At 28.9% G+C, this 14,913-nt stretch overlaps 1 protein-coding gene across 1 annotated transcript in view; it reads right to left on the reverse strand.

Moving 5' to 3' along the window:
* Positions 1 to 14,913, reverse strand: part of LOC145828464 (uncharacterized) — a 23,028-nt gene continuing 8,115 nt past the window's right edge. Inside the window, exons 8-16 of the mRNA XM_082936223.1 lie at positions 14,250 to 14,348; positions 10,955 to 13,553; positions 10,229 to 10,893; positions 10,080 to 10,142; positions 3,058 to 3,117; positions 2,682 to 2,741; positions 2,274 to 2,345; positions 1,071 to 1,746; positions 1 to 4 (exon numbers count right to left, since the gene is read on the reverse strand). Of these exons, the coding sequence (XP_082792349.1) occupies positions 1 to 4; positions 1,071 to 1,746; positions 2,274 to 2,345; positions 2,682 to 2,741; positions 3,058 to 3,117; positions 10,080 to 10,142; positions 10,229 to 10,893; positions 10,955 to 13,553; positions 14,250 to 14,348 (4,298 nt within the window). The remainder of the gene's footprint in view (positions 5 to 1,070; positions 1,747 to 2,273; positions 2,346 to 2,681; positions 2,742 to 3,057; positions 3,118 to 10,079; positions 10,143 to 10,228; positions 10,894 to 10,954; positions 13,554 to 14,249; positions 14,349 to 14,913) is intronic.

Here is a 14,913-nt window from a genome sequence, read left to right on the forward strand (position 1 = left end):
TTAGCTAAAAGGAATAGGATTATTGAATTGAAATGAAATTTTATACAAATATTTGGAGAAATTAAACATTGTATATTGTTTCTTTTAAAAGTGTAAAGAAGGCTGAGATACCTAAAGCATAAAAAGCATTGTCATAGAGTTTATGTTCCTTATGAAAGGCACAAACTTAAAATTCAAAATTTTATCTATATTTTCAACACTTAAAAATATATAGATACATAAATTTTTAACTCAAAACATATAATAAGTTTACAATATTGAAGGTTTTACAAACTATTTCCTAATAACTTTTAAAGATCCTAAAATGTGTAACTAAACGAGTGCGTAGATTTGCTAGTGGTGACTGCATTTTACAAAACTATACATTTATTAAAAAGTTCTAGTTACCAGTTACAACATAGTTATTAAACATGAAATAACTTTACTAAGTGTTGTTTTTTTCTGAGGTTGATATTATATTTTTAGTAAAGATAAAAAGATTGTAATATACTCTTTGGTGTTTTTTTTTTTTGAAATAAATGAATTTTTGTTTATTAAATAACATTTCATGAACTTAAAGATCTTTTTATTAAAAAATCAAGTTTATATTTTAATTATTAATTATTTTGTAGTAAAAACTAATTCAGTTTTTGACTATAATAAAGTTTCGGTAAGTTTTTAGTACACTTATTTCCGAATTAAAATCAGTGATTTATGAATAATTTCAGTTATATATAGCTTAAACTTAATTAGTTTAACAATTGCCACATAAAATGTTTTACAAACAAAAAAATCAATGTATCTAAAACAGGAAAATATAACAAAAATCGTTATAAGATACTTTTGTACTTTACTTACCTTATAAAATAAAACTGTGTTTCTTTGTATTTCTTTTTGTAATTTTCAAAGTAAACAAAGCAATATGATTTAAAGTAAAAAACCTTATAACGAAACAACTAACATATACATCAACTATTAAACCGATGATTAATATTTTAACGAATAAACAATAAATAATGTTATAAAAAAAGCAAAGTTCTATTTTGATTTTATTTAGATGTTGTTCTAGGTGCTGCTGGTTGTGGTGCAACTTTTGTTCTAGGTGCTGCTGGTTGTGATGCAACTTTTGTTCTAGGTGCTGCTGGTTGTGATGCAACTTTTGTTCTAGGTGCTGCTGGTTGTGATGCAACTTTTGTTCTAGGTGCTGCTGGTTCTGGTGCAACTTTTGTTCTAGGTGCTGCTGGTTCTGGTGCAACTTTTGTTCTACGTGCTGCTGGTTCTGGTGCAACTTTTGTTCTAGGTGCTGCTGGTTGTGGTGCAACTTTTGTTCTACGTGTGGCTGGTTGTGATGCAACTTTTGTTCTAGGTGCTGCTGGTTGTGATGCAACTTTTGTTCTACGTGCTGCTGGTTGTGGTGCAACTTTTGTTCTAGGTGCTGCTGGTTGTCGTGCAACTTTTGTTCTACGTGCTGCTGGTTGTGGTGCAACTTTTGTTCTAGGTGCTGCTGGTTGTGGTGCAACTTTTGTTCTACGTGCTGCTGGTTGTGATGCAACTTTTGTTCTAGGTGCTGCTGGTTGTCGTGCAACTTTTGTTCTAGGTGCTGCTGGTTGTGATGCAACTTTTGTTCTAGGTGCTGCTGGTTGTCGTGCAACTTTTGTTCTAGGTGCTGCTGGTTGTGATGCAACTTTTGTTCTAGGTGCTGCTGGTTGTCGTGCAACTTTTGTTCTAGGTGCTGCTGGTGTGGTGCAACTGTTGTTCTAGGTGCTGCTGATTGTTTTGCAGATGTTGTGAAATAGATAAATTTGTTATTGATGATGGAGTTTTTTTTTTTAATTTTTACTCCATAAACACATTCAGACTTTTTCTGCTTAAACTTGACAAAACAAACATAAAATACCAAAAGCTTTTATATTAAGCTTTTTTGCAGAACAATTTTCCCGGCTCTGAAAGAAAGAAATTTTTTAAACGATATAAAATATAATTTTTTTGTTGACAACTATGAAAGTACAAAAAAACTGAAATATTAATTAATATTCTCTTAAAAACTTTTTGTTAATAAACTTAAACTGTTCTATGTAGATTGCATTTAATTTTTTGGTAAAAAAGCCTAATAAAAAGTTTAGAAAAATAGTAACTTACTAGACTTTTTGACTTTAAAAAGTCTACTTAGCCATGACCTCTTCTTAGGACCTGTTCAAGATTTTTTTATTAAACAAATTGTAATTTACTTATATAAAGCTTACTTCCTTAACGTTAACATACTATCAAGAATATTTTGTATTAGAAATACTTACTTTTGCGCACTTTAAATAAGTAGCTAAGTATAGTTCTCTGAGGATCGGTCTGCGTAGCCTGGTCTTTGAAGACTGAAATAAAAAACGTTGTTAAAAACGTTTTTTAAACTATTTACTGCATTTATGAATCAATCAAAACTAACGTTTCTCTTCTATTGCTTTTTTCTCTTGCTCGCTGTTTATATATATATGTATGTAAATTAATCTAAGCTGTTTGTAAAAGACAAATCGTTACTTTGGTTTAACTTAAATCTTTGATAATGTTTCAATTTGTGTTTATAAAAAAGCGTTTATAACTAGTTTGAAAACTAAACATGGCGGTGAATATTCTGAAATTTAGTAAAAGCCAATATATTTTTTTATCAACTACAGAAACTGTATAAGTTGTAAAATGTAATCTCTACTCACTTTTCTTTAGGTACGTCACCAGGTTGACATGCCTTTTTATCTGTTGGCTCTTCCAAAGCTCTGTTTAAAAGTGTTGGATTAATATTTTAAGTTTATGGTTTACTTAACAACATACTTTTCAAGTTTTCTCTTCCTTTTGGGACGTGAATCAGCTTCTGAAAATATTGTTTAACAATAGATAAAGATCACAGGTAGTTCGTCATTTAGCTATAACTTATACTTTTAAAAGATTTAGCAACTTGTACCAACAAAAATAAATACGTACCAAATATTTAACACTTTGTTTAATTTAGTAGTTGGCTTACTTAAACTAAACCTAAGCATATTTTTCTAATAATTTTTCATATCTTGTCAATATAATTTCAAGAGCACAAACCTTTTTTTGAGGCTTTAGATAAGCCAGAAGAAGTAGGAAATTCAATATTTCCTTCTCTAGCTGTTTATATACGTACATTTAAAAAAATTTCAAGCGAGATATGATTTATACAACTTTACTATTTTGAAATAACCAGGTTACTTTAAAAAATAGTTAAGGCAGATCGTCTATTTTTAAAGTAATACAAGTAAAAATAGTAAGTCTATATTTTAAAAAGTTTGACTTTCAGACTTCATGTGTAGTTTTAATTTAATGTTTGAAACAACTTACCCACGGATTCCTCTTCACTGTTTGATAATCTTTCCATGCTCTTACTTTTATATAGCAGATATAGTATAATAAAACTTTTGCTCACCGTACTGTGATTTTTATATAAAGATAAATTAATCTTTATTCTACTTTTAAGCAAAAATTTTTAGTGACGTATATTCAAAATTTATAGTTACGCACATAATATTAGAATAAATTCGTAATTTTCTGAAAACTTTTTATACCATCAATAATAAAAACAAATTACACAGTACTTCTTTTATTATACCGACATATATTTCTGTGTGTTAACGGATTAACACAATTCAACTGGGTTCTGAAAAAAATAAATACTTTAAGGAAAGAATTGAAGCTAAAGTAGACCCAGTTGAAGTGTGTTAATCCGTTAACACACAGAAACATATGTCGGTATAATAAAAGAAGTACTGTATAGTTTGTTTTTATTATATATTCCAGTGAACTTGTTTCACAAGGATCTTTTATTAACAAACACTTAAAGTTATATTTTGAATAGTTGTACAATCAATATAAATTGAACTCTAATAATTAATAACCATGATCTTTTGATTTCAGCAATGAACTAAATTTATAAAGTAAAATATGTGTTTTTATTGAAAATAAGTTTAAAGATATATTGTTTTGAAACTTTTAATTATTTATTAAGTATGTATTAATAAAATTGTGAATAATAACAAAACATCTTAATTTGTTCCGATAACTTAATTTTTCTAATTTATTTAAAAAGTAAGTCGGGTTTATATTAAAAGCAGAATTTTAAAAGTAAATTAGTTATAAAGTCTAATTCGAAAAACCTATTTCTATCTTTATAATTGATGTTTAGTTTTAACAAAAACGTTAGCAGTTAGCCGGATAAGTATTTAACTTACCTAATTTATATACTTGATATAACATTTTTAACAAATAGATTAACATATATTACTTTAAACAAATTTCATAAACAAAAATGTTTAAGTTTTTTTTTTTAACTTTTAGTACAGAGACCTTATGACACAATTACTAGTTTTTAACAACTTGGTTATAAAGCTTGAACAGCTTGTATAGATAGACTTCATTTAAGTTGTTTTTTAGCTTTATTAATATTAAATAACTCCTATCTTATACCACTTGACCTATTTGAATCAATAGTTATTGTTGCTTCAGCTTTAATTGAAAGAAGCTTTAAGTTGCATTGTATAAAAATCTTACATGAGATCACTCATTAAAGCCGTTATATAGGTATAAGCTGCTTCAACTAAAAAGTTTACCTATAAAAGATCTGTGTTTGAACCTCTTGTGGGTTCGGCAGGTATTTGGTGGTCGCGAGCCAAGTTTCGAAAACAAGATTGTTCGTGAGCCTCATTTGTAGTTTTTAGTCTTCCAAATTATCTAGTGTAAGTTTCGAACTTCCAATTGTCTTTTTTTTTTGCTTTTCACTTCAAACCTCAATAGTGTAAGATTGAAAAATTTTCTTTTGAGGATCAAACTTGCAAGCTTGCGGGCTGCTGCATATACATTTCATGGCCACATCCAGTGAAAGATAAAAACGTGTTTTCGGGCCACACTTTACTCTTCTTGTGGCCCGCGTGCCGTAGTTTGCCGACCACTGCTTTACTCATTAAATAAATAAAAAAAATGTCAAGTAAAATGACAAAAAAATTCCGGTGAACTTAGTTATACAAAGAGTTTAGTTAAATTTATACTTTATAGTAATAAGGCTTTACACTAGTACAAAATGGTATTCTGAACTACCAGGAGAATTTCTTCTAGTAAAGTTTTATCTATTTTAAATCAAATTTGGGATGTATAAAATAAACTTTTCAACATAGAATGTTTAGATAAAAATGCAAACTTAAAACAGTAAATTGCACAAAATTTTTAGACTTTATTTATTTTAAGAGTCATTTTTGTTTTTTGGTTTTTTTTTTTGTTTAGATAAGTTGTTATTTTGTTTTATATAAAACAATTAACTCAAACAAGAGAACTTTTAAACACTAATTTATAAATATCAAGTTTACAATCTAAAAGCAAAACTTATCTTTTTTTTTAACTTTTAAATAAAGGTGAAGAAACTTATTGAAATAACTGCTTGTTTTAGTATTTAAACTTTTAAATATAACAATAATTAAATGTTATTATTATAAAAATATTCTTTTTTGTACTGATGGTTTAAATCAGGTGCAGCTATTTTTTTTTTATATTTAACTTTAAGCATATAAAGTTGTACTATTAAGTTTTTATACAATCAGGAGGTTAAATAGCTTTTAGATAGTTAAAAAAAATATATATTGTTACATAAAAAATATTCTTTTTTTTTATTAGCAGCTTTTTTTTTAATAGCTTCCATATTTAAAATATGTTTTTCTTCTTCGATTACTAATTGTTTCGAATATAAGTATTAAAATGACGATTATAAACTTTAGCATGTTATAAATTGAGAAATAAATGTTTTTTTTGCATTTAGTTCTTAAGGTGATTGTATTTAAAAAGACACATAGTCTTATAGCATAAGTTCGTCAAATATCCGATTACGAAATAAAATAATTATTAATTTTTATGCCATTTTGAAAACAGCTCTATTTTACTTTTTGTAGTTTAATTTTTTTTATTAGTAAGAAAATGTAATAAAAAGTTTCTTAAAAAAACTTGTGGACCGAACATTTTTGAAATAATATTTTAAAGTATGAAAAAAATCTAGACTAATAATGTTTCTCTGTTAATTGAAAACAGACATTTTTACGAACTCATATAACATTAACACTGTTGTAAATAATAAATAAAAAGTTAAAGTATATATATAAATTTAAAGTTATATTATATATGAAAATTTTAATAAAAAACAACAGAAGCTTTCAAACAAACTTGAAACTTAATCAAAAAAATGTTTTAACGGAAATTTTGTATATGAGAAAAAGCTTAACATGGTGTTTTAAAGTTGTTTAAAAAGTAAAACAATAGTTTTAAGAAGAGAAGCTTAAATAAACGAGTGATATTTGAAGAACAAAAATGGTAGCATAACTTTTTTTAATACAAAACACAATTTTTTTCATTGAAGAATCACAATTTTAACTTTTAGAGTTTAGCAGCTTCTTTTAAGTAAAACTGTGATCCAAACTTATACCTTACTTCAAGTCTTTTTAATAAAAAATTAAGTATGTTTTCTATTTAAAAGTGTATACAGTTCCCTATATATAATGAAGCAATTTAAAGAAACTTACATCTTGAATAAAACATTTTTGTCAGTGTCAAGTTTATTTATTCACAAAAATTAGTTAACCGAAGTTTGATAACTTTTGTTCGACATTAAAGGCACTGGTATACAATATATTTATTTTTTGTTCATTTGTTTTTTAATTAAAATTAAAAATTATTTAAATAAAGTACTCAAAAAAACTAAAATTTTTTCTTAAGTTTGGTTAAAATTTTTTAAGCGGCTAAAAGTACTTTATAAGTCGTGACTTTGTAGTAATAGTTTATCATAAAATCAAAATAAAGTCTTTATTTTTGATTAAGAAGCAATCAAGCTAGTTAAATTCTTTTTGAAACTTGTAATAAAACACAAGCTCAAGTATTAAAGGAAATTGGAAAAAAAAAGTTACAGTGAATAACATTATCGTAAAAACAAGACTTTTTTTTTTAAACGGTTAGTGATTTTTTATACAATATTCTTTTACGTTCTTAATCCACTAAAAAGTTTAAATAATAGACTTAAGCTTTAGGTAGCTACTCTAATTAAACTATTTTGTCAAATGGTTCAAGTAAGCAAGTTAAACTAGACATATATATTAGCTTATACAGGTTATATTTTGTAGGAAAAATAATTTCAGGCCTAAAATTACTTTAAAAAACTTTGAACCATCAAATAACAATAACAACAAGTAACAATAAATCATTTGTATACTATTAAGCTTTTTAGTAAATACTACATTCAAACATTTTATCACTCTGAAAAATATTATTCAATCTTTGTGGTCTAATCAGGTTTTTCAAAATAAATAAAGGCGACATAAAATTATATTTATAAACAGTTCTTAAGATTAAAAGTTTCAAAAAAATCTTTTAACTCTCAGTAAACTAAGCGGGTACACGACCAATTGAATTCGGACAAACCAAATTCTTAAAAATATGTTTAAAGGGCCACAATTCAAAAATAACTTATGTTTAAAAGTATACTTTTCTAGGCCTTATTAATATCTACAAGCATTTTTTTCTTATTTTAAAACTTTCTGGATTCGGATAACAAAATTTTTTAAGTCTAGTAATTTTTAAGTATCTAAAAAAAAATTCTAAAACTTTGCAAAAAAAATGACTTGTAGATATTAATAGCACCTACGTACGTTTTTTTAAATATTTTACATTTTTACATATTGTATCTTGAATAACTTTTCAACAATTGAATTGTCGTGTAAAAAAACTAAGAACTTAATCACGGAAATATTCAAAAGCACTTTTTAAACTTGTAATTATTAGAATATGTTGTTCTAACAATTTTATTTTAAACTATTTTTCATTTGAAAAAATCTAATTTAAATAAGTTCTTATCCGATCCGTTATTTTCCTTCAAATGAATTTCTACTGTTATATGTTGCGTAGTCCTGGACAAGAAGTTTAAAGGTATCCGTGGTGTGCGACTCGATAACCGACATGTTTTTTTGTGCACCAGGTCCTAGGACAAAACATTTTGAGTGTATTTTTGTCGTTCAAAAAACTATATAGTTAAATTTTGAAAAGTTTTAGAAAATTACAAGTATCTTAGAACAACTTTTATTGTTTAAAAAAAACGGTTTGTAATTTATTAGGAATACGTTTAGTCTGGTTTCGTTTTACTTACATTGTCGTGGTCATGAATAACATAATCAATTACAACTTCTGAGTCTCTATTTAAGTGCTTGATTTAAACCGATTAAAATCAGTATACGTTGTATTGTATTTAGTTCTTACCTAAAATATTTATAAGCTTGTTCTTACCACACTAACACGGTAATTACAATTAAACCTGAGAATCTAGTAGACGAAAATACTATATAGTTAACCGTAAGCTAGAATAAAAAGTAAATACAAACTAATTCATAAGAATCACTAGGAATCTTATGGACTTTTTTTTTTCTAGACTCGCTAAAACGTTACTTAACTTTTTAATTCGTCTGTTTAAATAAAAACGATTAAGCTAGGATTAAATTTTTAATGAATAACTTGTTAACAATTTTTTATGAATGATAAGAATAGTTTTATTATTAACCAACCACAACTGAAGTATTCAAATAAGCGGAAACTTTAACCTTAATCATCTTAAAATTATATGTTTAAAAGCATACATTTAAAAATAAAAACGCACAATAATAACATCCGTAAGAATTTATTACCTTCAAAAGAACAAATAAAAACTTTTGAAATGCAGTGTTGGATTACGAAACTTTATAAGGCTTTTGAACAGATTTTATTATCAATTTTTAACATTTTCTACCAAATATAGTTGAAATGTTATCGAATTACTTGTTTATGTAAAAATGTTATATTAAAAAAGAGTTTAGCAAACTAGACCTATATGGGCTAATCTTAAACTGTCAAGTAAATCACTCTATATAGGTTTGAGTAATATAGAGATTCTATACACAAAGGGGCCTCGTTGACAATACAAGTCTTCCAGTCACTATTGACTTTTAAATTAGTTAAATATGTTACACCGTCTAAAGTGTAATGCTAGGTATAAAAATCAACATTTTAAGAAAATTTTATTTAGAACAAAAACAAACCACTGTCTTTACTACATGACTTACGAAAAACATAAGTGTTAATTTTACTTTATTGCATATTTTGCTGGTATACTTGTTAGACAGATCCTATATGTTTTACTTTTTTATAAGTTTGTGTAAGTTAAAAAAGGTAATTAGGATTAAACTGATTACTTTATAGTGAAGACTCTTCTAATGGCGTCCAAGATATTTTAAAATGGTAGAACTATAACATTAAATTAATCTCCATTTTCAAAATAAAATTTTTAGAGAACTCTAAAAACTTATATAAATATACTTACACAGACTTTTAGCATTTGAACTTAAATACCAGGGTAAAACTACTATTGTTTAATTTGAATATTTTTAATAGGGATACAATTTTAAACTTAAACTAAACGATAATTAAAATAACTCAAAAGCTTTCAATACAAAATACAGTCAGAACTTTCTTTCCAAAATAAACATAATAATACTTTAATTTATTTAATACAATATAAATTGATATTATAAAAAAGTATTAAAACTTTAATTCCATTTTAGTACAACAATATAAAATTAATTTATAGCTATAGGACTTTATAACTTGATAAATTAAAAATTAACTAGATTAGTGATAGACTTTGTGAATATGAAATATAAATAAAAAAGTTTAAATAAAGAGCTATTGACTAAGAAACAGTATTTTTTGTTTAATTTCCTAACAAGTTACTTAAGTACACTATTATTTTTAGGATTGAAAAATTTCAAAATTATTTTAAATAAAAAGTGATTTAAGCACATTTAAAATGAAATTAAACGATGAATGACATAAATCTTCTGATAAAATTTTAAAACAAAAATGTTCATTTTTAGATGTTTCAAGTAAAACTATTAAGTTTTGAAATAACATTTCCTAGTTATTTATTAAAGGTTTCAAATAAAAAGAAATATGTATAAAAAAAAGTTATGATTTATTTAAAAAACCCAAAAATGTTAAGCAGAAACACCACAGATTAACGATTTTTGTGCAGCGCTTTTCACTTCTCTTCATGCATCGATGACGTTCAATGACGTGGTTAATGGACGAGTAAAACTCTTGTGTATCTGGTTTAGAATAATTTTTTATTATATGCTTTAAAATAGTAAGATTTAAAAAAAATCAAGTACAGAATATATATTTATTTTCTTACTTTTCAGTAAAGACTTGTCAAGATTTCCGTGCAACAGTTCACAACTCGGCGTTATTCGCTTGCTCAGGCTCAGGCTGTTCAGTGTGATTTTCCATTGCTGGATGGCCTGGTTGATGAGCTTGCTGCGGGTAAAACTGATGTTGATAGTGGCCTTGATAAAATTGAGGGTTTTGCATTTCTTGCCAACTACAGTGATCGTAGTAATTTTGGATGTGGTGGTGGTAGTGTTGATGCTGCGCGTAAGGGTGTTGCTGTTGTGCATACTGATGGTGAGGGTGTTGCTGTTGTGCATACTGATGGTGAGGGTGTCGCTGTTGTGCATACTGATGGTGAGGGTGTTGTTGCTGCGCATACTGATGGTGAGGGTGTTGCTGCTGCGCATACTGATGGTAAGGATGTTGTTGTTGTGTATACTGATGATGAGGGTGTCGCTGTTGTGCATACTGATGGTGAGGGTGTTGTTGCTGCGCATACTGATGGTGAGGGTGTTGCTGTTGTGCATACTGATGGTGAGGGTGTTGCTGTTGTGCATACTGTTGCTGTTGTGCATACTGATGGTGAGGGTGTTGCTGTTGTGCATACTGATGGTGAGGGTATTGGTGTTGTGTATACTGATGGTGAGGGTGTTGTGTATACTGATGGTGAGGGTATTGGTGTTGTGTATACTGATGGTGTTGTTGAGGATAAAAGTGTTGTTGTTCATGATAAGGGTGTTGTTGTTGGTACGAACTTTGGTATTGAAGTTGGTGTTGTGTTGGTTGCTGAGACACGTCAGGTTGCTGCATGTTCGCGGTCGACTGTTGCTGCGTGTTCAGTTGTTGGCTGCCCACGTAAAGTTTGTTTTGTACAACGACGGGTATTCGTGGCTCAGTGGCGTCATGGGATGAAGGTCTAGTAACTTGAGGTTGTGACGAACTCGCTTGAGGTTGTGACGAACTCGCTTGAGGTTGTGACGAACTCGCTTGAGATTGTGACGAACAACTCGCTTGAGGTTGTGACGAACTCGCTTGAGATTGTGACGAACTCGCTTGAGGTTGTGACGAACTCGCTTGAGATTGTGACGAACAACTCGCTTGAGGTTGTGACGAACTCGCTTGAGGTTGTGACGAACTCGCTTGAGGTTGTGACGAACTCGCTTGAGATTGTGACGAACAACTCGCTTGAGGTTGTGACGAACTCGCTTGAGGTTGCGATGTGCTCTCAAGATGTTCTGATGAATTCTCATTGTGTTGTAATGAATTCTTTAGATGTTCTGACGAATTTTCTTGAGGTTGTAAGGCACTTGGTTTATTCAATGGATATCTTTTTAGTCTTTGATATAACTCTTTAAACTGTGGTGTCATTGGAAATAAAGCTTTTATTTTTGGTGCAGTTTTTTTAGGAGTTAGTTTTTTATTTTTTGGTTTGTTATTAGCTGTTTCAAGTTTGTGTTTGACAGCAATATTATTTTGTATTTTTCGATATTTAGTATTTAAACTAGAATTTCTTGCATTGGTATTTTCTTTGCTGCCTTCACTTTCCGCATCAACCAGTGAACTGTCAGTCCAAGTTTTAAGGCTTGAGCTAGGTACCTTACGTTTGACAAAATTATTTGTTTGGCTTTTTTCTGCAAGCATCACGTCAGGTACTTTGCTTTTGGATGCTTTTTTCTTTAAGTTTTCTTTTCCAACAAATATGACATCAGGAGTTGAGATAGGCCCTTTTTTCTTGCCAACAAATATGACGTCAGGAGTTGAGATAGGCACCTTTACCTTTCCAACAAATATGACGTCATTATCCTCGTCATCTGATAATACGATGGCTGTCTTCTTTTTCTTCTTTGCTGGAACATTTTTTTTACTTGTACTCTGAACAAGCTTAGAATGACAATTGCGATTATAATTAGCAGAAGTTGAAGCCTTCAAATCTGATTGCTTACGACCTGAAACACGATGGTTACATGAATCGTCAAAAGCAATTTTCATTGCAGGAGTCTTTTTGAAGATCCCATTGTCTGCTTGTTTTATTGAACTTTTTTTAGACTGTATACCGTTTTTAGGCGTACCACACAGTTTAGTTGTTTTAAAAGAGTGTTTCATGGCTCGATTTACTTTTTTTTTATCTACTCCATCCTCTATAAGTGTACAATCATTTACACAATCATTGTCGTGACTCTTAAATTTAGGAGTAGTAAAGTTATAAACAATTCTCTCATTATTTTTAAGCTTTTTTGGTCTATTTAAGTCTTTTTTGTTTTTTTCAGGTTTGGATTTATTACTCAGTTGTATAATCTTAGCTTCATATGAAGTCAGATTATAAGTATGACGCATTTTGGACTTTTTGACTGTTGGAACCCTGCCCACATTTCTTTCCTTTATATTCTTTAATTTTATTTTTTGCACAGGTTTTGCAGAAATCAGTGTTTTAGGAATCAGTAACTCTGTATCTTTTTCATTCCTGGCAGTTTTTCGCCGGGATGATTTTTCTCTGAGCATTGTAGCGTCTTTTAAATCGGGAGTATCACTTTCATCGGAAGGAATAGGCTTCAAAAGATCAAGCTCTTCCTCAGTTAGAGAAAAAGTATTTGTACTAGGCAAAACTTTAGAAGACTTTTTTTGATCATCGGAGTCAACTGCGCAAATTGACTCCTTAGTGGATAAACTCATGTTAAAGGCATGAGTTTTAATAGCCAAAGAAGGTTGCTTGTTAGTTGAAACGTGGTGGTTCTCTGCACTCGAATTGTCCAAAGCATCTTTTTCTAAAGGATTGTCTTCGATTTTAATGACTTCTGCATGAACTTTAAAGCTTTCTGAGTTGTGAGAACGAAGTTGCTGTTCATCGGTAGAAAAAACAGAAGCACTTTCACCGATTTCCTCAAAATCATTTTCATCATTATCCTGAGGAGCATCTTCTTCGTACAAAGGGATGAAGTGTCTACTTTTGTCTACGGGCTCGCCGTCATCATTCGGTTTATCAACAGATTCTGGTAGGCTGGTAGCCCATTCATGACTGGCAATTTGATCTTTTAATGAAGAATCTGACTTCGTTTCAGCATCTGATAACGGAGGTGTATCCAAACCTTTAAAAGGCTCACAGCGATCTACTACGTGATCTTGGCATGTAACGGTTTTAGAAGAACAAGGGGTTGTACTACCATGAAGGTCCTCATTATCAGCGTCTTCGTCAAGGTGGCGATTTAGTTTTTTTACTTCTTCATTTTTACACCCTGCATCCTCGGAACTTGTTTGAAGCTCACGGCTCTCACGTTCAGACTGTTCCGTGTTCAAAAGATAGTTTTTATTATTGGAGATAGCAGATGAAGATTGAGCTCTGGTTTCCATTGAAGCTGAAAGTAGTATTTTATAAGTTATATTGCATAATTTTAAAACTGATTTAAAGGAATGTAAAATTTCTTTTACACCTTATAAAAGTTACTTATACAAAGCATGAAAACACTGTTCTGTGCTATACTTCTGTACAACTGCTTTACGCAGTAAAACGCATATACTGTTTAATATCAACATTTAAATTGTTTTTTGTCTAAAAATATAGAATGATATACCATTATATTGGTAATAATATATACAGGGTTGCCACTGGTTTTTTTAATATTTTTTTCAAGTTCTTCAAATTTCTTCCAGGTTTTTAAAAGTAAACATTTTTGGGTCTATTTTTAGTTTAAAGTTAAACTTTGAGGTAAGAAAATGTGTTAAATTGTATAAAAACATTAAATAAAGCTACTTTAAATATGTTTTTTAACAAGAAAAACATTTGATGATGACAAATTTTATTTTATTTATATGATAGATTTTTTGAGTCAAATAGAAACTTTACTACTGAACATGTGAATATTGTTTAAATTCCAGGTTTTTTATTGATTTTTGTTGAAAATTCGAGGTTTTTCCAGATTGTTTTTGCCTAAAATGTCAAATTCCAGGTAAAGTTGCAATACTGTATATATGCAAAAATAATCTCGTAAATTTAATAAAAAGCTAAAAAGTGCAGTACATTGCTAATTACTTTTTCTATCATAAAACCTTACCTTGCTCAAATGCGGTTTCTTCAGACTTATTTTCTAAATCTTCAATGGTTTTACTGGAATTCAAAACTTTATCTTGGTGTTCAGTTGGGCTTGTAGAGGCTAGTACAATTTTTAAAAAAAGTAAATTAATTTTCTCATCATGCATAAAAACTTGTACATTACACTTTTAAGTATCTTGACATAAGTGTTAGTTCGTAGTTTATTTAAAACGTTATTTAATTTAAACCAAAGTTTGCAGAATATACACAATGCATTAATTATTGATAAAGCCAGTAGATAACAGCTGGTTGAATACTATAAAGAGAAAAACTTTTAATATTTCTATACTGTTAAGTAAAAAAAATATAGCCCTATATTATTCAAGAAACAACTTAAACTAAAGATCCCGATCCGGCCGGATCCTAAATAGTGGATCCGGTAGACCACTAGCAGCACAAACAAATTTTTCAGCTTTATTAAATAAATTAACAAAAACTTAAACTAAAAAACATTCATTTAACTTTTTTAATTTATGGTAACAAGAAAATTAGTTTTAATTAATGTTTTATCAGTTGCATATAACTCTTGATGTGTTGAGTCGGTTTTATACTAAATTTCCACAAGAGTTTATTTATTATAACTAATTTCTAAACTAAAAAATTTAAAATTCATTTTCAATAACAAC

The sequence above is a fragment of the Thalia democratica genome, chromosome 2 (assembly GCF_965202585.1).
Source record: "Thalia democratica chromosome 2, ktThaDemo2.hap1.1, whole genome shotgun sequence".
In the NCBI taxonomy this organism is placed as follows: domain Eukaryota; kingdom Metazoa; phylum Chordata; class Thaliacea; order Salpida; family Salpidae; genus Thalia; species Thalia democratica.